At 35.0% G+C, this 21,581-nt stretch overlaps 1 protein-coding gene across 3 annotated transcripts in view; it reads left to right on the forward strand.

The window, feature by feature from the left end:
• Window positions 1-21,581, forward strand: part of KCNT2 (potassium sodium-activated channel subfamily T member 2) — a 296,411-nt gene that overhangs the window by 181,263 nt on the left and 93,567 nt on the right. For 2 of the 3 annotated variants that reach the window (XM_008071505.2, XM_021719278.1), the window contains 6 exons: window positions 378-527; window positions 2,505-2,734; window positions 5,094-5,307; window positions 8,271-8,376; window positions 12,746-12,918; window positions 21,289-21,360. In XM_008071505.2, the coding sequence (XP_008069696.2) occupies window positions 378-527; window positions 2,505-2,734; window positions 5,094-5,307; window positions 8,271-8,376; window positions 12,746-12,918; window positions 21,289-21,360 (945 nt within the window). The remainder of the gene's footprint in view (window positions 1-377; window positions 528-2,504; window positions 2,735-5,093; window positions 5,308-8,270; window positions 8,377-12,745; window positions 12,919-21,288; window positions 21,361-21,581) is intronic. The other variant, XM_021719277.1, reaches the window with a different exon arrangement.

Genomic DNA, 21,581 nt, shown 5'->3' on the forward strand with positions numbered 1-21,581 from the left:
AACACAAATTTTATATATAGGATATGCATGACAGGATACACAGAGAGACACTAAAATCAATGCATTCTCTTATTGATTCACTGTCACAGTAAATGTTTTTGTTAGCTGGATCTTGAAAAATTCCCACATTCTAGCAAAATGCCATTTCTCAAGGTTATATATATATATATATATATTATGTTAAATTCAAAATTTTTGTAGGAACTCTTGCTTATAATGTTATCCATTTCAAAGCAACACACAGATATTATTTTCACCTGGGTTTGCCACTTCCTAGAGTTTGGAAACAGTTGCAAGACAAGAGCTATTTTTTTTTAACCACATTCACTGTGTTTTCCTTTTGTGTGTGTGTGTATGTGTGTATGCTTATGTTGCAGAGAAGGCCAGCAATCGCCAGAACAATGGCAGAAGATGTACGGGAGATGCTCTGGGAATGAAGTTTACCACATTGTTTTGGAAGAAAGTACATTTTTTGCTGAATATGAAGGAAAGAGCTTTACATATGCCTCTTTCCATGCACACAAAAAGTATGTTTCTGCCTCAGAGTGAAATTAAAATATCAATCAACCAATCAAGTATGCCATTTAAATACAGTTTTCTAAAATACAACTCATATTGTGCTCATGAGTTTCAAGTATTCTGGAATTTTTGACACAATTTTGAAATGTTTGAACTCTGGTGTCTGTATGGTCTCTATGAGTTAAGATTGTCAGGGGCTTATCATAGTTAGTAGGACTGCTTACTTTATCAACTTTTGAGCTCATTTTAAATATTTTAATCCAGTAAGAATTTACAAACATAGGAAAAATTAATCCTCTTTCCAGATATAAATTCTAAAGTATTGACTAAAACCTTAAAGTAATACTAATTTTCATAAAACCTGTACATTTAAAACAGTTTCTGATGAGAGAACTTGCTTTAGCTAAATAAATAAGTTAAAAAGCAAGTAATATTACCTTTCCATTCAAACATGGAACATTATTTTTTCCTTTCCTTTTTGAGAAAAAATATTTACTTAAGACATAAAAATGTATGCATGAAAATAATAAATTACTTATACTAAAATGTTTTAATATATATTGTGGGATGTTTACAACATATTTAGTATATTATACTACCCTGATATGTAACATACAGATCATCCCTGACATATAATGCTTTGAGTTATGATTTTTTGACTATGATGGTGTAAAAGTCATATGCATTAAGTAGAAATCATACTTTGTTTCTGTTTTTGTTTTTTTTTTTAAATTAGTTGGAGACTCACTGTCACCCGGGCTGGATTGTAGTGACACACTCATGGCCACTGCAGCCTCTACCTGCTGGGCTCAGTCAGTCCTTCCATTTCAGCCTTCCAAGTAGCTGGAACTACAGGTGCACACCACCATACCTGTCTAATTGTTTGATTTATTGTGGAGACGAGGTCTCACCAAGTTGCCCAGATGGGTCATGAACCTCTGGGTTCAGGCAATCTTCTCGCTTAGCCTCCCAAAGTGCTGGGATTATGGGCATGAGCCACCGTGCCTGGCTAGAAATCATACATTTAATACCAAAACATCCATTGTGTTTTTCACTTTTCACATAGTAGCCAATAAGTTACATGAGATATTCAGCACTTTATTATAAAACAGGCTTTGTCATAGACCATTTTGCCCAACTGCAGGCATTGTAACTGTTCTGAGTACGTTTAAGGTAAGTTTGGTAGATTAGATTAGGTATTATTATTAAATTTTTAAATTTAACGATATTTTCAATATATGGGTTAATTAGGATGTGACCCTATTATAAATGAGGGGAAAGCTATATTCTACTTTATTCTCAATGTGATTCTGTTTACACATATACGTTTGCTGTTTAAAAATATCTTTCAATTTGATCTATTTTGTAATACTTTAAGGTATATAGAAATAAAATTATTTAGGATAATCTGTGCTTGGGAAATAATCCATAAAAATATGAGAATCTTTAAAAGTAGTCTGCTACATTCAAAAGTTGTTATTCTAATTTAGTGCACACCCATTTAAGACTATATAGGTTTTTTTTAAATTCAAAGTAAACCAAGTATGATAAATTTAGGGATCCTGATTCCTTCTCATGTGATCTTAGGTAAGTTTCTTTCTTTCTTTTTGGCTGATAGTTTTAAACATTTTTTTTTTTTTTACCAAGGTAAGAAATACTGTTTACATTTTTTAACCAACATAAGTTTTTGTAAAAATTTACAAAATTATGTTACTATGACTATATTTTTCATTAAAATATAAATTTATATTACTCATAATCAACTAAATTACAACACACTAAGAACAGTTTGTTATTCTGTTAAAATGAGGATCTTAAGCTGCTAAATCCTTTTAGACTTTAAAATGATGCTACTTGGAGCTTTAATTTTTCTTTGCCTTATAATAGTCTACTAATTTCCTTGTGTATGCAAACTTATAAAGAAGAAAAATACTAAATTGCTGAATTACAATTCTTAAATTCTTTCATTTTTTTTTTTAAATAAGGTTTGGTGTCTGCTTGATTGGTGTTAGAAGGGAGGATAATAAAAACATTTTGCTGAATCCAGGCCCTCGATACATTATGAATGCTACAGACATATGTTTTTATATTAATATTACCAAAGAAGAGAATTCAGCATTTAAAAACCAAGACCAGCAGAGAAAAAGCAATGTGTCAAGGTCATTTTATCACGGACCTTCCAGATTACCTGTACATAGCATAATTGCCAGCATGGGTAAGTACAAACAAGTTCAAAACTATCATTCGTTTATTCCTACAATAAAAAAAAACTAATAAATGCACTTCAAATTTTTTAAAAGTTCAAAACCACATTTTAAACATGCATGAGTACTTTTCAAACTGGGAATGATTAGGTATACAGATCAACATTTCTATTTTTTTAAAAATAGAAATGAATGCTTTCTTCCATGGCAGAATACATACAAGAATTTTTCTAGCAGCACCAGTTGTAATAGTTCCAAACTAGAAACTTCCCAGAGCCCATCCACCGCAATACAGGAGCATAAATCGTGGTAATTTCATTCATTAGAGAAGAACTCATTGCTACTACACACAATAGAATGGATAAATATCAAAAACATGCTGTTTCAGAGAGGGCACATTCGAAAGAGTATATAATATATGATTTCTTTTATATAGTATTCCCAGAACTGGCAGAACAACATTTCTAAGCTGTTAGATTTTTCTAGCCAGGCTCGGTGGCTCAGCCTGTAATCCTGCGCCTTGGGAGGCTGAGGTGAGTGGATTGCCTGAGCCCGTGGGTTCGAGACCCACCTGGACAACTTGGCGAGACCTCATCTCTACAATAAATCAAAAACCAGCCGGGCATGGTAGCGCGCGCCTGTAATTCCGGCTACTCGGAAGGCTGAGGCGGATGGATCGCCGGAGCCCAGCAGGTCGAGGCTGCGGTGGCCAGGAGCAGCCACTACACTCCAGTCTGGGTGACAGAGTGAGACTCCAACTCAAAAAAAAAAAAAAAAAAAAGAATTGTAGTTTCTACTCTGGTTGAAACGCAAATCATTTCACCTATGCTAACCTATAATTTAAGACAGTTGCTTTTTCTGGTGTGGAGAATAAGTGGTTCAGACAAGGATCAGAGTGTGTTCAAGTGGAGGTGGTAAGAAGGAGACAATTCTAACATATCTTGAAGATAGAGTAATGAGAATTCCTTAAAGAAATAGAACCTAACTATGAGAAAAACAGAAGTGTGAAGAAATCCCAGACTTTTGGTTTAAGCAACTGGGAAAAGGGAGTGGCTATCAACTGAAATAGGAAAGTCTGGTGTACGGATTTCAGTTTTGTTGGCGTCTAGGAGAGATAAAAAGTTTAGTGTGGAACACATTGAAGATGTCCAAAGGAAATTAGATATGAGTATAGATTTCAAGAAAGAGGTATAGCCTAGAAAAGCAAATTTTGGGTCTCTGGGCTTATGTATTCTATTGAAAGCCATGATACTGAATGAAATGATTGGAGAAATGAGCACTGACAGAAAAAGAAAGAAGACAAAGGACAGACCTCTGCAGCCTACCAGCATTAAGTATCAGGGATGAGAAGAAACCAGCAAAGTAGACCCAGCAGGAGCTGCAGGGTAGATAGCAGGAAAGCCAGATGAGTGTGGTGTCCTGACATCCAAGTGGGACAAGTGTTTCAAGAGATGCATGATAAGTTATGTCAAATGTTGCTGATAGGTCATATAACATAAGGACTGAGAAATGGCAATTGAATTTCGTCATCCAGTGATCACTGTTTTATTGTGATAAGAGTTCTTTCAAAGAAGTGGTGGTGGAGAATGCCAGATTGCAGTGGGTTTGAAAAAGAATGATATGAACAGTAGATTTGAACAACTCTTAAAAAGTGTTAACTGCATAAAGAACAAATAAATAACTTGGCCAATAGTGGAATCACAAAAAAAGGGAAGAAACTGGGGGTATAGGAGAGTGAATAAAGTGATAGGCCATGAAACTTAATTTAGGTAAGAAAGTGAAAAAACATATGCTGGTTAAAAAACTGAAAAGGATCAGCCGGGTGTGGTAGCGCATGCCTGTAATTCAGGCTACTCGGAAAGCTGAGGTGGAAGGATCGCTGGAGCCCAGCAGTTCGAGGCTGCGGTGGCCGGGAGCGTGTCACTGTACTCCAGTCTGGGCGACAGAGTTGAGACTCCAACTCAAAAAGAAAAAAAGCCAAAACATTGGGATGCAAGTCATATCCTGTGACTCTACTTTATTTCTATAAATCAAATGTATACAATTTAAGTAAATCAAATTCACTCACTTGCTTAATAAACAATTTAATCTTATCTGCTCTAAGAACTTCTTCTCTCCACCCTAGCCAAACATAGATTAAATTATACATTAACCCTGTGTTTATGCTGCCAGAATTTGGAAAGAGGGAATGTGTCTATAGTTTCTAATAGCCATCATCATTACCTTTGTTTAGATATTGGAAATGCTGAGTGCTGGTCTCCCAATCTCTTGATTATTCTGATTGTATTTTATGTAACTTTCATCTTTAGTGATCAATATATCATATGGATGCCAAGTGCTTTGATGGATTTTTCTGTTTTATTGTTTTAGGTACTGTGGCTATAGACTTGCAAGATACAAGCTGTAGATCAGCAAGTGGCCCTACCCTGTCTCTTCCTGTAGAGGGAAGCAAAGAAATAAGAAGACCCAGCATTGCTCCTGTTTTAGAGGTTGCAGATACATCATCAATTCAAACATGTGATCTTCTAAGTGACCAATCAGAAGATGAAACTACGCCAGATGAAGATATTTCTTCAAACTTAGAGTATGTTCAGATACTCTAACGTGTAAGATAACTGGGCTTTGTGCTAATGTCCTTAAGACTGTCTTTAGGTACCTTTCCAATAGGTAAAGAGCTCACACCTACTGAACATTCAAGAATCTTTCCTCAAGTTTCTGACTTCAGCATATATTTCAAGCCTCGTTTTGCTCTAAATTATCTTTATTCTCAAAGCAAAGCGAGGACATAAATCAGTGTTCCCAGGATACAGACTTCATTTTCATAATTGTATGTTTTTATATTATATATTTATATTTTCTTTTGTCTTACATCCATATTGAAATTCAATCAATTGTTCTGTTACATACAAAAAAGTTTTCCTTGCTTATCTCAGTTTTTAGCAGTCTTTCATACAGTATGCATCAACAGTATTTTAAAGGTGTGAATAAAAGGAGTACCATCTCTCTTTCTAAGCTTCCATAAAAATTACATAATAAGCCGGACTCGGTGGCTCAGCCTGTAATCCTGCGCCTTTGGGAGGCTGAGGTGAGTGGACTGCCTGAGCCCGCGGGTTCGAGACCCGCCTGGGCAGGGAGACGCAAAAAAAAAAAAAAAAATTACATAATAATAATCTATATAGTACTGACCACATTGTGGCCTGCATTCGAGTTTGTTTACACATCTTATTCCACTAACTACATTGTCATTACTTCAGGAAGACACAGCAATCCACAGCCTTGACGGTGGAGTCAGGCTGAAGGGCTCTTAGCTATGCTAGTTCTTCCTTACACTGGTTGTGTACAGGAGATTTTTTTTTTTTTTTTTTTGAGTTGGAGTCTCACTCCGTCGCCCAGACTGGAGGGCAGTGGCCGCTCCCGGCCGCCGCAGCCTCGACCCGCTGGGCTCCGGCGATCCTTCCGCCTCCGCCTTCCCAGTAGCCGGAATGACAGGCGCGAGCTACCACGCCCGGCTGATTTTTGATTTATTGTCGAGATGAGGTCTCGCGGCCCAGGCGGGTCTCGAACCCGCGGGCTCAGGCCATCCACTCATCTCAGCCTCCCAAAGGCGCGGGATGACAGGCGGAGCCACTGAGCCCGGCGTGTACAGGAGATTTTAATTAAACCATCTGGCCTATAATTTTTAAACTGCAAACTGGATGTAATTATTACTTCATAATGTGACTAATTGAGATAATGGAGAAAAAGCGCTCAGGACACACGATGTTTCATGCAGAGTAAGCATTCAATTAGTGTTCATTACTATTAGAAGTAGTACTGGTAGTTGTGGCGTTGGTAACATCATCTCCTAACATTTCTCCCAATCTCTTTTGTATAAGTTCAATAATGTTGAATTGAACTAAAATGAACCGAAATATTGAAACTTGAAAATATATTTTATTTTTAAAAACTCCTCCACACTTCTTTTTTCATTTATTACAAGAAATGTTGATGTTCCCACGGAACACAATTCAGGCTCCAGAAAATGAATGATCTGAAGACTCAAGTATATTTGGAATCCAAGATGAGAAGAGGAAGAGGTTGGCAGCTAGTATCTTTCCCGGAAACAGTGTCTGAGGGTGTGATTGACATTTTTTTCTTTACACTTCTTTAAAAATCAAGAGGTAGAAGATTTTTTATTTCTAGAAAAAGGAAAGAGACTTTTAAGTAATTGTGGAGATTATCATCATCTAAATTTACAAAATTTTATCTTCTAATTTTGTCTCTATTTTACCTCTTAGCCAATGAAGTTTATATCCTGAAAATACTGATTATTTTCTTTTTTCTTTAAGGATTAAACAGTTTCAACTAGGTCTGAAATTTCATGGTTTGACAGGTAAATTTATTTAAAAACTTTCTTTTGAGCCGGGCCCTGTGGCTCAGCCTGTAATCCCGCGCCTTTGGGAGGCTGAGGTGAGTGGATGGCCTGAGCCCGCGGTTCGAGACCCGCCTGGGCAGCGAAACCTCATCTCTACAATAAATCCAAAAAAAATCAGCCGGGCGTGGTAGCGCGCACCTGTAGTTCCAGCTACTTGGAAGACTGAGGCAGAAGGATCGCTGGAGCCCAGCAGGCGAGGCTGCGGTGGCCAGGAGGTGCCACTGCACTCCAGTCTGGGTGACAGAGTGAGACTCCAACTCAAAACAACAACAACAACAACAAAACTTCCTTTTTATGGAACATTCAGGGAATATTCCTTTCACTATTTTTTAAAATTTCCTAATTGTCATTTATGCTACTGCTTTTTAGAAATTCTATTCTGAATATTAATATAGCCAAAATATGTAGATGCTTATTTTTTAAAAGTCAGCAAACAAACTGAATGCCTCTGATAACATTTTGAGCATGACTCCAATAAAACCTCTGTTTTTAACTAATTAACATGGTCATTTGCTCCCTTTTGGTTATGCATTTATGACTACTGGATATTGATAGAGTGAATCATAATAATGCATTTTGCTTTAAATGTATTTTTAAAAAATTAATACTACAATCTGTAAAATCATATCCAAATCTTCTAAGTTGAGGGTTGGCAAACCTTTTCTAGAAAGAAACAACTCATAAATATTCTTGGCTTCCCTTTCCCTGTTTCAACCACTCAACTCTGTTGCTGAAGCACAAAACACCCACACACAATGCATAAATGAATGAGTATGGCTGTATTCCAATAAAGATTTATTTATGGAAATCAAAAATTGAAATTTGAGCTTTATATAAATGTTCACATGACATAAAATATTGTTTATATTTTTTCAACCATTTAAGAATATAAAACAGCCATGAGGTGGGCCTAATAGATTCCAGGGCTATAGATTGCTCTCAATCCATGAGGTGGGCCTAATAGATTCCAGGGTTATAGATTGCTTACTTCTGTTTCAAACTTTTTCATATCAAAATATAATTGCAACAGATAGTTACTGATTCCAACTTATCAAAACAGAGGAACATGACCATAACTTAATTTCCAAATGTGCATGCCTTATCCAAGGGTAATATTTTGTATTGTTTTCCAGGTATGCTAAAGGCTACCCACCTTACTCTCCATATATAGGAAGTTCACCTACTTTTTGTCATCTCCTTCATGAAAAAGTGCCATTTTGCTGCTTAAGATTAGACAAGGTAAGCACTTGTAGCTGCTGTTTTTTTCAAAAATAAAATTATCAAATTTTGCAATTGCATATGTTGAGATAATTTGATAGCATTTTGACTAAAATATTTTAAAGGATATTATCTTGTCAAATGAAAGCTTAATTGCATAAAGTGGTACATTTTACCTTTGAAACTGCATTAAACATTACCCAAATGCTTTACTCTTCTACTAAATTAACCAAATGGATCTGCCAATCAATTTTTTAAAGAGGAAAATACAGTACCAATTCTTAACCTCAACATCTGGTCTCCAAACATCATTTTGGCCAAATGTACATTATTATTTTACCACTATTGCTTCAAATCTCCATATGGAGTCCCTCAAGATGATGAAATGAGTGAGTCAATGCATTAGATACAAAGACTTATTTATGACTAGACTGGAAGTTATTCTCAGTGTCTTGCCTAATTACGTATTTCTCAAAGTTTTTACTGTAGTCCTTGGTTTCTGCCTGGATGTGCTAGAAAAGCTATTCAAAAGAGAAAGATTCCAAGAGTACTAGAATTCTTATCTTTTTCACAATATAGCCATTGGGCTTGACCTGTATGAGTTTATCCTCCCGAAGAATAAGAAAACAGACAAAAAGAACAACCTCACACTCCCACTAGAGATTCAAATTTGCCACTAATTCTAGCCAGGAATTCTTCTTCTAATCTAAATCTGAAGTTAGATTTAAAATCCCAGCTCTCCACTTACAAGCTGGAGTAACTTGGGCAACTAACTTCACCAGTAAATTTTAGTTTCTTCATTTGTAAAGTAGGTATAATTTTAATATGAGGCTCGTAGGGTTCTTATGGGGATTATATAAATTTGCAGATGTGTAATGAAGTGCAAGAAACTTAATGACCAAGTTGGTGATTAATACATTTTGTTATTATTCTTGCTATTACTTTTTTTTCATATGATAAATATTATAAATTTAGGTTGTTGCAGTCATTCTTGAGGAAGATTAACAGGACATTAGAATAATCCTGCCTTTAGCTTGAAGTTGCTTGTGTGAATCTTTGCCAACATTGAGACGGTCAATTTCATCTCCCAAGGCTTTACTTTATTTTTATTTTTGCAGTCCTTGTTTTTCTTTAAAATTCTGAAACATTTCATATTTCTGACCAGCTATTTTCATTAACATTGCTAAGTCCTAAATTTCAAGGTCCTTCACCAGCATTAACCTCTTTCCAAGACTAATTTTTCCTGTGACTTAATTTTTTCTGTGTATTTTTATTGTTTTTCTTAAAGAGGATTTCTAAAATAACATATATGTTAGATACCACAAAAACCTAGACTCACTTCTGGTGACATTTACTTCTTTTTAATATACAGTCAAAGAAGACAAAAATATTAGGAGAACAAAGAGAAGAAATAATTTATTTCCGAGAGGGAACCTAAACAAACTGAAAGGCTAAACTTTCAGTGATCAAAATGGGTCTAGGAACAATGGAGGATCTTTCAATGTCAAAAGACTGTTTACTATCACTTTACCATATTAATGAAGCAAAGTTTCTGCATGTTGCTGATTGGGTAGTGATTCCCAGGAGGATTATTGATTCTTTAGGCAGCATTAAGTTGATAGAAGGTAGTCTGTTATGTAAATTGAGTGTCCACTTTGGGATTATAGGATGGAATTATGCAATGACTCTACTGTGTTTGTGAAGTATATGAATTGGGATCAATTTATTCTATGCCAGTATCAGTAGACTGATGTCCTGGTCAAGGTTTATCAACAATAAATTTTCTATTAATTTTTTATTCTCTCCTTGTTTTTTCCTTACTAATTCTAAATCTCCTTAGGGAAAGTTATTTTTGCTCCTTAATATAGTTCATAAATATTGAAATTCTGAATGCTTCAAACATTAGCTCATCACTATTCTTTTCCCATGACATGACTTCATGACTTCTTTCTGAATGATCTTCATATGGCTTCAGATTCTCCTTATATTAATACTTCCCTTAATGAATACTTGCTGTTCTTGTTGGTTTTCTGTTTTGCTGTTTTTTTGTTTTGCCATTTTCTTTGTTCTCCATTCTTTCTCATACCTTAGACCTTCCTTCTGGGTTCATTTTCCTACTTCCCAGTTTATAGGCTTTAGAAATTCTGTGAAGGAGATTCTGCTAGTCGTAAATTCTTTCAATTATGGTTTCCCATGAAATGTTCTTAGTTTGCCTTCATTCTTGCAAGACAGTTTTGCTTTGTGTCCAAGTACAGACTATTAATTTTTTTGTTTTTCTTGTAGCACCTTTTTTTTATTTTTTTTTTTGAGTCAGCGTCTTACTCTGTAGCCCAAGCTGGAGTGCAGTGGCATGCTCACAGCCACCACAGCCTCAACCTGCTGGACTCGGGCAATTCTTCCACCTCAGCCTTCCAAATATCTGAAACTACAGGCAAGCGCCACCACACCTGGCTAATTTTTTAATTTACTGTAGAGATGATGTCTCACCAAGTTGCTCAGGCTGGTCTCGAACCTGTGGGCTCAGGCAGTCCTCTCACCTTGTCCTCCCAAAGTGCTGGGATTTTAGGCGTGAGACACCATGCTCAGAAGCCCTAACTTTTAGCATTTTTAAGGACTTTATTTATGGCCTTCTGTGCTCCAAGTTACTATAGAGAAGTCAGCCATCATACTAATTGTTGCTTCTTTTCTCTGTGACTGCTTTAAGATCTTTTCATTGTTTTGATTGTTATGCTCTTTCATTATGATGTGTATGACTATGCATTTCTCTTTATTTATTGGAATTGTGATTCATTGAGTTTCCTGAAAAGGAGGTTTTGGGTTTTTCATCACTTTTCAAAAGTTCTCAGTCAATATTTACTTGAATAAAGCTTCTTTCTGATTTTTTCTTATCCTTTTTTCAGATATTCTGATTAAATATATGTCAGATATTCTCACACTATCCTCCAGGTATTAATTTTTTCATCCTAGGTTCTATTTCTTCTTCTCTTTCATTTTCCATTTCTATTCTTCTCTTTAATTCTGTCGTGCAGTTGATTCTTTTAGTTGCATCTTATGTGGATTTAATTATTTTTTGAGTTATAATATTTAGTTCTAGAAGATATATTTAAATATAGATATTATTTTAACAACTATCTGCTAGATATTATTTTAAATAACTGTTATTTGCATATGCTTTAAATTATTTTTTATTTCCTTAAAAATAATAAACATGCCCAATTTATATTCTGAATTTATTTATTTTCTAAAATTATATTTAATTACAATATCTGTTATCTTTTGGGGTCTAATTATCTGTTATGATTGTTTCTGTTTACTCCTGGCACCTTGTTTTTGTAATTTTTCATTAAGAAAAAATAACAAAGAATATTCCAGAGGTGATGAATATTCCAGATAATTAACTAGTCTCAACTCAAATAAATAAAAAGAAATCCACATAGAGACCCATACAGGTGAAATAGGGGAACATCAAAGCAGTTTTTTTTTGTTGTTTTTTGAGTCAGAATCTCACTCTGTCACCTAGGCTGGAGTGCAGTGGCACTCATGGCCACCGCAGTCTTGACCTACTGAGTTCAGACCATCCTTCCACCTCAGACTTCCAAGTAACCAGAACTACAGGCATGTGCCACCACCCCTGGTTAATTTTTCGATTTATTGTAGAGACAAGGTCTTCCCAAGTTGCTCAAATGGGTTTTGAATCCCTGGGCTCAGGTAGTCCTCTTGCCTCGGCCTCCCAAAATGCTAGAATTATAGATGTGAGCCACCACGTCCGACTTCAAAGCAGTTTTTCAGGCAGATAATTTAGCTTAAGATAATCTTGGATTAGTAATGCTAATTCCAGAAAATTCTAGACCCTATGAAATAGCAAATATTCTCAGGCCAACAGTTAATTTTGGTGATATTTTCTTGTTGTTGTTATTTTTAGATTGCTTTTGAGTGTCTACAACATTATTTTACCAGCTCAGCTATGCATGCAGGTAGTTAGGACTTTTTGTGTACTCTTTTCTTTTTTAATTCTTCACTTTTGGTATTAAGTACTGAAAATGTTGCTGAAACTAGTTAGCTATAATATTACGATATTTCTGGAAATGAGAATCAAAGATAGATCATTCTACGATACAAATACTTAAATTTCATCTAGCCACAAGTTTTAGTTTACAATAGGACATGTGGGCACACATATTGCTGACTCTTTCTACATCGGTCTACATGTATGCAATCTATTTGCCTTGGAGAACTGAACACACCCAAAAAATGTAACTCTTTTCAAATTGTTGGAAAATGAGAATCCCCTTGGTTAGATTAATTTTACATTTTCATATATACTACATTTTTGTCCAAATTTTAGTGGAGTATGAAAATGGCATTTCTTTGTATAATTTTTCTTCTCTAGAGTTGCCAACATAACTACTATGAGGACGCAAAAGCCTATGGATTCAAAAATAAACTAATTATAGTTGCAGCTGAAACAGCTGGAAATGGATTGTATAACTTTATTGTTCCTCTCAGGGCATATTATAGACCAAAGAAAGAACTTAATCCCATAGTACTGCTATTGGATAACCCGTAAGTATATTTTAAAATACACAAACAAGACAAATAGTTATTAATATTATATTACATGCATCAGAAATAATTGCCTTTAATATGCTGGTAGTATTTTAAATCAGATACATTATGGTACATGATTCACTGGGAGATGTATTCTGTGCTGCAATAGAAAAAAATCATCGAATATGGCTCGTTTCACAAATACTACCTTAAAACATCACTGGAATATTCTGAGAATTTTATTTAAAACTCTTTGCAAGTGGTCATCTACTCAAAATACCACAGGAAACAGGCCACTGAAGTAATTACTGTAATTTTCCTTAAATTAATCAACTAGCCTGAAAAGTCTCTGCCAAAACTGGACAATTTTGTTGTCTTTCTAAAGAACCATTAATTATCAGAGAAGCATTTACTGATCCATTTTTATATCTGATACCACAGAGCATCACCAGAAATTATTGAGATTAAGATTTTACCACTGCTAAAACATGCATTCTATAAAGAGTAATGCTCATGTGCATTTATTTTGAAAATATTGGATTAGTTTACTTTTGTTAAATAAGACTTTAAATATTTCAAAATTCTTATGCAAATATAAATATAGGTCATGAATGCAATGGTCAAAGTCATTTTATTCTAAAATTATGATATCCTTTTCTGTGACTAGAAATTAGTTGCAGGTGGTTCTTAGATCAATACTATATTGTAGGATTCTCCCACTCTCCTCATACATTTCAATGTTATGCAAATTTTAGCACGAAGTACATGAGACCAAGTTTTGTTGCCTTGTGTCTGCCTTTTAAGATTATCAAAAGAAATTTTTCAAAACAGAGTCATCTCCTCGGTATATTATAACTTTATAGTGGTGTTTATTCTGAATCTGCAAATATCAAAATATTCATTGATTCATCTTTCTTAGCATCATCATCATGTGATAAAAATTTAGCACACTTGTAGAATATTCAGTTGAATTTTCAAGCATGATGACTCCATGACTTTTTTTTGTTTTCACATTGTGGTCTCACTCTGTTGCCCAGGCTGGAGTGCAGTGGCAAGCTCACCACATCTTTGACTTCCTGGGCTCGGGCGATCCTCCCACCTCAGACTCCCAAGCAGTTGGGACTACAGGCATGTGCCACAATGCCTGGCTTATTATTATTAATTTTTTAAAAATTATTTTGCAGAGATGAGGTCTTACAATGTTGTCTAGGTTGTTCTCAATGACTTTTTCTATACCTTTTGGGTATCTAAGGAAAGGTGAAGTACAGTTAAGGCAAGTGTAGGGGAAAAAAACTTGAATCCAATGCCAGAAGAAATAGAAACCTAACAAAATAAACTTTTGGACAATACAAGTTGGATTGTGGAATGTCTATGTCAATAGAGTGGTTATAAATCACCTCCAAGGTCTTTTGAACATAGCCTTAATTTTCAAGCTTCTCTGATAGGATGCTCCAAGGAACTGTCTAAGCTGCTACACCAGACATTCTCAAATAAGTGGATTCAATTGTGTGAGCTTTGGCTCTTTTTTGTTTATTGCATGTCTACTCCTCTGGAAATAGAATTTAAGATTGGGGCATTTACAAACTGATTGTCTTAGAGAATTTCCACTTTGTATGGCTTGGATCAAACTGGATCAACTGAGGCACTAGGTCATAGAGAGGAAGATAGGAAGAGGCTTAATAAAAGGAGTGGAACTCTGCTTATAATACCCTCTACTGAAATGACTAAAGACCAGACTGCCTTTACCGTATTTTAGGATAATATTTCTTGTCCTGATATGTAAACCTCTGCCCCCCAAATCAGTCTGTCCATATTTGGGAGTGAATTTCATTCTACGGACAGAGGTAGACTCCTGTTTTTCAGTCTCCAGCTTTGTTAAGTAATCCTGTCTCACAATCACCAAGTCCCCCTTTTCACCTCATTATCTCATCAAGCAGGTGATAGGAGCCCAGTCTTTTACATGTATACTTTATGTCGATTTTAGAGTAGGTATAACCAAATTAGTCTCTCTTTGGTTTTGAATAAGCAGGTTACCAAAATGTCTGATTACTGGATGAATGAATGATTCACATATTAGGATTATGCAATCAAGTAGTTGTACAGTCTTAATTTCTGAATTTGATTAATCACAGAATAATCAGAGAACTCTACTTCTGTAAATTACTGACAACTGGTCAGTATATCTGTATAAATTCAGATGTAGTTTTTATCAGCGACTATTTCATCTGAATGAGATCATAAAGATCATTCAATAAAGTTTGTGTTATGTATTTCCATCTTCCATTCGCAGTTATAACTATTGAGCATTTATTACATGTCAGTCATCATGTTAACACTGTATTTTACATTTTATTCCCATAAGACATGTATTCACATTACATAGCGATAATTTAGCCTCAGAGAGATTATCAAGCAGTTTAAAATCTCAAACCTTTCAAATTACAATGTAAACACTTCAATAAACTAAAGGTCATATCACTTGGATACACCCCTGTCTCTTATTTTACAGTCTATGTAAAAGAAAGCCAAAGAAGGTAGATGGCATTTGCCTAGTCCAATTCTTGGATTAGCACTTACTATGCAATTCCTAGTTTATTGTTCTTTTAATTATATGATCTCTCCTAATTCACAAGGTTTTGATATATGAAAATATGTTTGCCAATTTTTTGGGAAACAAGAATATATATAACTTCAGATTATTTTTACACTGTAAATTTCCTTTGCTTTCCTAATGGCCTACATTTTGGAATCCAACTATCCACGTGATATGGTTGTTAGATAATTGTGTGTTTGACTTCATTTCAAAGGGTTAGATCGAAAGTGCATGCTGTAAAATCTACTAGCTTTCTGTGTACTTCCCAAAAGTAGTATCTAACATTTTTATTTGTTGTCCTTCTTCTGTTTATTTGGTTAAGAATGAGGAAACAAAAACTTAACACAAATAAATAATGTTCCAGGAAACTTTATGCAATCCTTTTTTTTTCTTTTTAAGCAATGAGATGCCTGTTGCTTTGAAGTAGCAAGTATTTTTGCAATCTATTCTATAATATTATGAAGAAATATGAAGTTTTAAAATATTTTCATATGATAAGAATTTATACAATGACGATTATATGCAATCTATAATTATTAGTAAGTTTTGAGAATTTGGCTTTATTTTGAATTCACTTAGGCATTTCTGAAAATAATATTCAGTACATGATTATTTATAAAAATTAGTTGAAAGGCAAATTAATTCAATAAAACAGAAATAGTTAATAACAGATGTCGTAAGTATGGAATTTCAAAAATATAAATTTAAATATATAATATTCACACACATAATATGCCTAAATAAGTGTTTACAATGTTTCCAAATAGAAAACCTTTTAGATCTCAAATGGTAATTAAATAAAACTCCGTCATATTGAAAAACATTTTTCAGTTGGTACTGGTTCATTAGAGCTGGTGTTAGTTCTGATTGGTTGGCCATCTGTTCTGTTCGGTCTGTTGTGCCATACTGATTTTAAATGTTTTGACTACCAATCCAACCTTAAAGGTCACCTAGTCATTTTATAACACCAGTTTGTATGAGACATAGAAAAGTGAGTCAAAAACTGGAATATATCATCGAAACCTACACAAAGATGAACTACAAGATCCAAGCTTATGTTCTAAATTTTTACTAAGTTGTATTTACACTTTCCATTCATTCAATTCATTCAATCTTTTTGTCTACATATGTTGGCAAATAAACTTCAGTTTAGTTAATTTTAAATGTAATGATGAAGCACCTGATGTCATTTTTCTCACTTTAAGAATTCAAACTTTGAACTCATACAGATCTGAGGTAAGATCTAAGCTTACCCTCTTATTAGATCTGTTACATGATACTGGGTCTCCTTAAGCCTCACTTTTCTAATTTGTTAAATGGTTAAAACCTTTATCTTAAGTTACTGGAAGACTGTGTATGGTATATTTGTAAAACACTAGTGCAATATCTGATTCACACAGGAAATGACAGTTTTTTTTCTGCCAATCAAGTAAATAACACTGTCACTATTCAAACTGATAGGTGGATTTGTGTGTGAAAATGTAATTAATAAAAAGACACTTATTTTAAGTAGTTAAACTACTTTTATATTTTAGCAAGAAATAAACTACTTAAAAATGGAATTATGAAATGTTGATCAAATCAACTGTGCTCATAAGGCATACTACACTCATTTCTTGAACTTGAAATAAATTAAATTTATTATGGCTATTAGTTAAAGGGGAGAGAAATTTTGGTCATGAATTTTACACATCCATGTAAATTTTCAAACATTTTTTACTTCCTAACAATAACTCACTAATTAATATTTGCACATAATGGCAGTTTTTATTATGAGAATTTCTATAAGGCTATGAGGTTTTAGGCTCATAAATAACCATCTTTCTTAATAGATTTAAAGTTAGGGATCATTAATAAATGTGCTCATTTTTCTTCTGTTTACTAACATCAGTTTTCTTGTATGTGTTTGTTTAATTTTTACTTTGTTAATTACTAGTTAGTATCAGCCAGTTTTGTTTCATTTTGTTTTGGTCTATGCATATTTGTTTTATCCTAGATCTATTTTTCTGTCAGGTTTGTCTTTCTCTTTGATTTCTAATACTTATTTTTATATTAAGCAGCTTATACGTTTTATATAAGTAACAATTTTTTGCATTACTTTTATGTTAATGTTCCTCTTATGAGCTATATAGTTAAATCTGTCAATTATTTTCACTACTTTTCCTTAGTATACATTCTAACATGATAAGACTTCTCCATTGAGCAGTTAGATTTTTTTCAAATTACTAAGTTTCATTCTATTGCATTAATACTTTTTTTAAAATTCAACTCTTTATCTGTACTTTGAGGGTGTAATGTAGGAAAGGAATGGGTAGTTTTTGTTTAATGTTTTTCAGCAATAATGCTTCAATGTCAAGATTATGCTTATCAGTTACCTGTCTCCCAATAACTAAAATGTTTGGTTTATTATGAGCCTATGATATAATTTGTGTCACTCAATTACTAAGCAGGTCGATGACATAAGCACTGTTGCCACTGTACTTAAATGAGCTGGCACAGTACATGTATATGCACAATTGATTTATTCTTTACGTTTCATTTGCCTTTAAATCAACTTTTTCTATAGCAGTAGTGGATAAATCTATTTGTTATATAGAATTAAATTGTGCAAAGAATATGGTATGGTAGATCACTTACCTTGGATATGTTTCATCAGGATTATATATTTACCAAGGTCAGGGGACTTGATTTCCCTTGTAATATAGATGAATTCATGTAACGATGAACCAAGCTACCACAATACAGATGTTAAAGCAATTTCTAAGGCTTTGGAAGATTGTTTACCCAATGTAAGTACATATCTGTAGCAAAATTGCATGTGACTAAAATTCATGAGTTTCCTAAAGCAAGACAATAATTTTGGTGGTCAGTTGCCTGTTATGATCTCTGCTAGACAAAGCAACAAATATAAAGGCTTTATCTTTAGTTTTCACTCTAGCAGAAGGGTTGTCATAACATTCAAGACGTACTTTGTCCCCAGTGACCTCAGTATTTGTTATTACACCAAAGATTTTCAATATCTTTATTGAACTGAATGATTTAGTACTATTAAATACTGTTGCAAGACTGTGACAGTGAACAGGTAGCTAAAGAAGATGGAAAAAAGAAATGGAAATATTTTGAACCTAGGAAAATAGGATGGACCGGATTGAAAAGGTCATTCCAGATCCATATCTGGAATATATTCTGGACATATATCTGCAATTAATAAGGAAGAATTATGTACCCAACTTTACTGTATAAATTATTGGCACTTAAAATATTGACTTTATCTGATTGTTGACTTTATCTGACTTTATCTTCTCTTTATTTCTATAAAATGTTAAAAGCAAAGAGAATTAAATAAAAATAATAGCCAAAACAAGACACTGACAAAATGAGAGGTTTTTGGAGTTGCATTCTCACTCCATTGCCCAGGTTGGAGTGCTGTGGAACACTCAAGGCCACCACAGCCTGGACCTGCTGGACTCAGGCGATCCTTGCGCTTCAGCCTTCCAAGTGGCTTGGACTCCAGACGCGCGCCACCACGCCTGACTTTTTTTTTTTTAACTGTAGAGACGAGGTGTCACCATGTTGCCCAGGCTGATCTCGGTCGCCTGGGCTCAGGCAGTCCTCTCGCCTCCGCCTTCCAAAGAGCTGGGACTACAGGCTTGAGCCTCCGACCCCGGCCAAAACGCGCGTTAGAACCACCGCGAGGGCGAGCGTGGCGGCTGAAGCCGGTCGCCCCCGCTCTTAGGGAGGCCGAGGCGGGAGGACAGCCTGAGCCCGCGGGTTTGAGACCAGCCCGGGCTACTCGGGGAGACCCGTCTGCACCAAAGCAAAAGCCCAGCCCGGCGTGGTGACGCACGCCCGTAGCCCCGGCTCTCCGGCAGGCTGAGGCCGAAGACGCCCAGGGCCCCGCAGGTGGGCGCTGGGGAGGCCAGAGCGAGCCCCCGAGCGACCCTCCAGCTCAGAAGCCTGAGTGCGTGAAGCACCGCCACATCTCGGGGCTGCCGCTGCCTTGTGGTACTTGCATGCTCGCGTGGGCTTGCCCCGTTGCAGCTCAGGGTAAGGATAGGCGAGACAGGGAGGGGTTTGGGGTCAGCAACTCACATGACTAATTTTAAGAAGCGGGACAGCGCCTCGAACGAGCAGAGTTGGAAACCCCGTCCATAAGGACCGCTACAGGGAAAGCAGGTGGTTATAATATTTGTTGAAAACATGTATCAGGAGCTTAAGAACTGTTTTTAGACCGATTTCCTCATCTCTCTTCTATTAATGTTTTGGGGTAATGATAAAAACCAATGCTTAAAAAAAAAAAGGAAGACATTAATGCTCCAAAGATGTCAGTACTAGTGGTAGATATAATGGTAAGAGACTGGAAAAACATGATAATTCAATAATTATTAGCAAAAGGTGAAAATAACTACCACGCCCGGCTGATTTTTTGATTTATTGTAGAGATGAGGTCTCGCTGCCCAGGCGGGTCTCGAACCCTCGGGCTCAGGCAATCCACTCACCTCAGCCTCCCAAAGGCGCGGGATTACAGGCTGAGCCACTGAGCTCAGTACATTTTAAAGATGTCCTGTGGTACATTTTAAAGATGAAATGGTATCAAGTATTTAAATGAATACAGAGACATTTAATGATAGGAGAAATTTAATCAAAATTATAACAGTGGTATTCTTTAGGTTTTTTCCTTTAATACCTTGCTTTATTGAGCTCTCTTTTTCTTCAGAGTGGGAAGAGATAGAAGGAAGATCAACAAGAGAGAAATAAGAAAGGGAAAAAAAGAGTTAATCTACTAAGGATAAACATTTGGGAACTTTTAGGTGCTCTAACTCCATTGACCTAGAATTTCCCTCTCCTTCAACACCCAAATTGAATGTCTCCTCTGTGAAAGGTTCCCCAATTCTGCCTCCTAAGTGCAGCCTATTTTTTCCAGATTAAAGTATATGATCTAATTATGCCCTTTTGTACATGAATTTCTTATAATTTTGCATTTTTACAAGTTAGTGATATTTTTGTCTGCATGATTATAATTAAAATATCTATTAAATAAAAATTTCTGATACGTCTATGCTGAGTGAATAGATGCATGAATGAATTAATAACTTTATGAAATGAATACAATAGATTAAGTGATTTCTAAGGAAGCTCAGGTTTATTTTCTTTCTTTGAATATTCTTATAAGTAAAAATTACAGTGCTATTAAATGTTTGGTCAACAGTATATGTTGAATAAATCAATAAATTAAACATGAATTAGTTTCATTGTAATTTTATATAATACATAATTTTGCATGGGCATATATGCTATGTTTGATATGTTTATATACTCTGTAGGGTATGTTGTGATTATATGTGTGTTTGTATATATATATATATATATCCCTTAAGGAAAGTTGCTCTTAATAGGTATTAGTACCCAATGCCTTAGGTCATCTAAGAATAATCATGAGTTCTTTATTTTACAAAGCCTCCTCTTCATGGATAACTTTAAATTCATTGATAAGATTTTTTAGTCATAAGGAAGGCTATCAATTCATCATTTTTGTAGAATTATGCCATAATGTTTCTGATTTAGAAAGCTGAAATACAACTTGTTTTTATCATTCTGAGGGCATTGTATGATTCATAACAAGTGAAAATGACATTTTCTAAGTAATGTTAAGAAAAAGAGCACTTAAAATAAATCTTATCAGCAGTGTTGAGTTTTGGAAATGCAAACTAAGTCAACTTAACTTCCTTTCCCTAGAAGTGCTGCCACTGTTGTGACATTGTGTTTCATTTTGTAACCCATCTACTACTTAGGCCAGATATGCATTTTCTGGATGCAATCTGTTGGTTTCCAATGGTTTACTACATGGTGGGCTCTATTGACAAGTAGGTGACAAAATCTTTGGCACACTAACTAGTGTAGTGTCCTGTGGTTGTCGTGTGCTGTGCCTTGTTACTGCATGATTAGTGTAACTTGCCATGTCAGTATTGCAAATATATATATTTTGCATGTAGAGCTTATGTTCTCGTGTTATACATCTCATATTAAACTTCCTAAGCAGTAAATTGTTGAATTAAAACAAATCTTGCTGCATGTCAGTTTTATC

Source organism: Carlito syrichta, unplaced genomic scaffold, assembly GCF_000164805.1.
Source record: "Carlito syrichta isolate Samal-C Ts95f unplaced genomic scaffold, Tarsius_syrichta-2.0.1 Scaffold314346, whole genome shotgun sequence".
Lineage (NCBI taxonomy): Eukaryota > Metazoa > Chordata > Mammalia > Primates > Tarsiidae > Carlito > Carlito syrichta.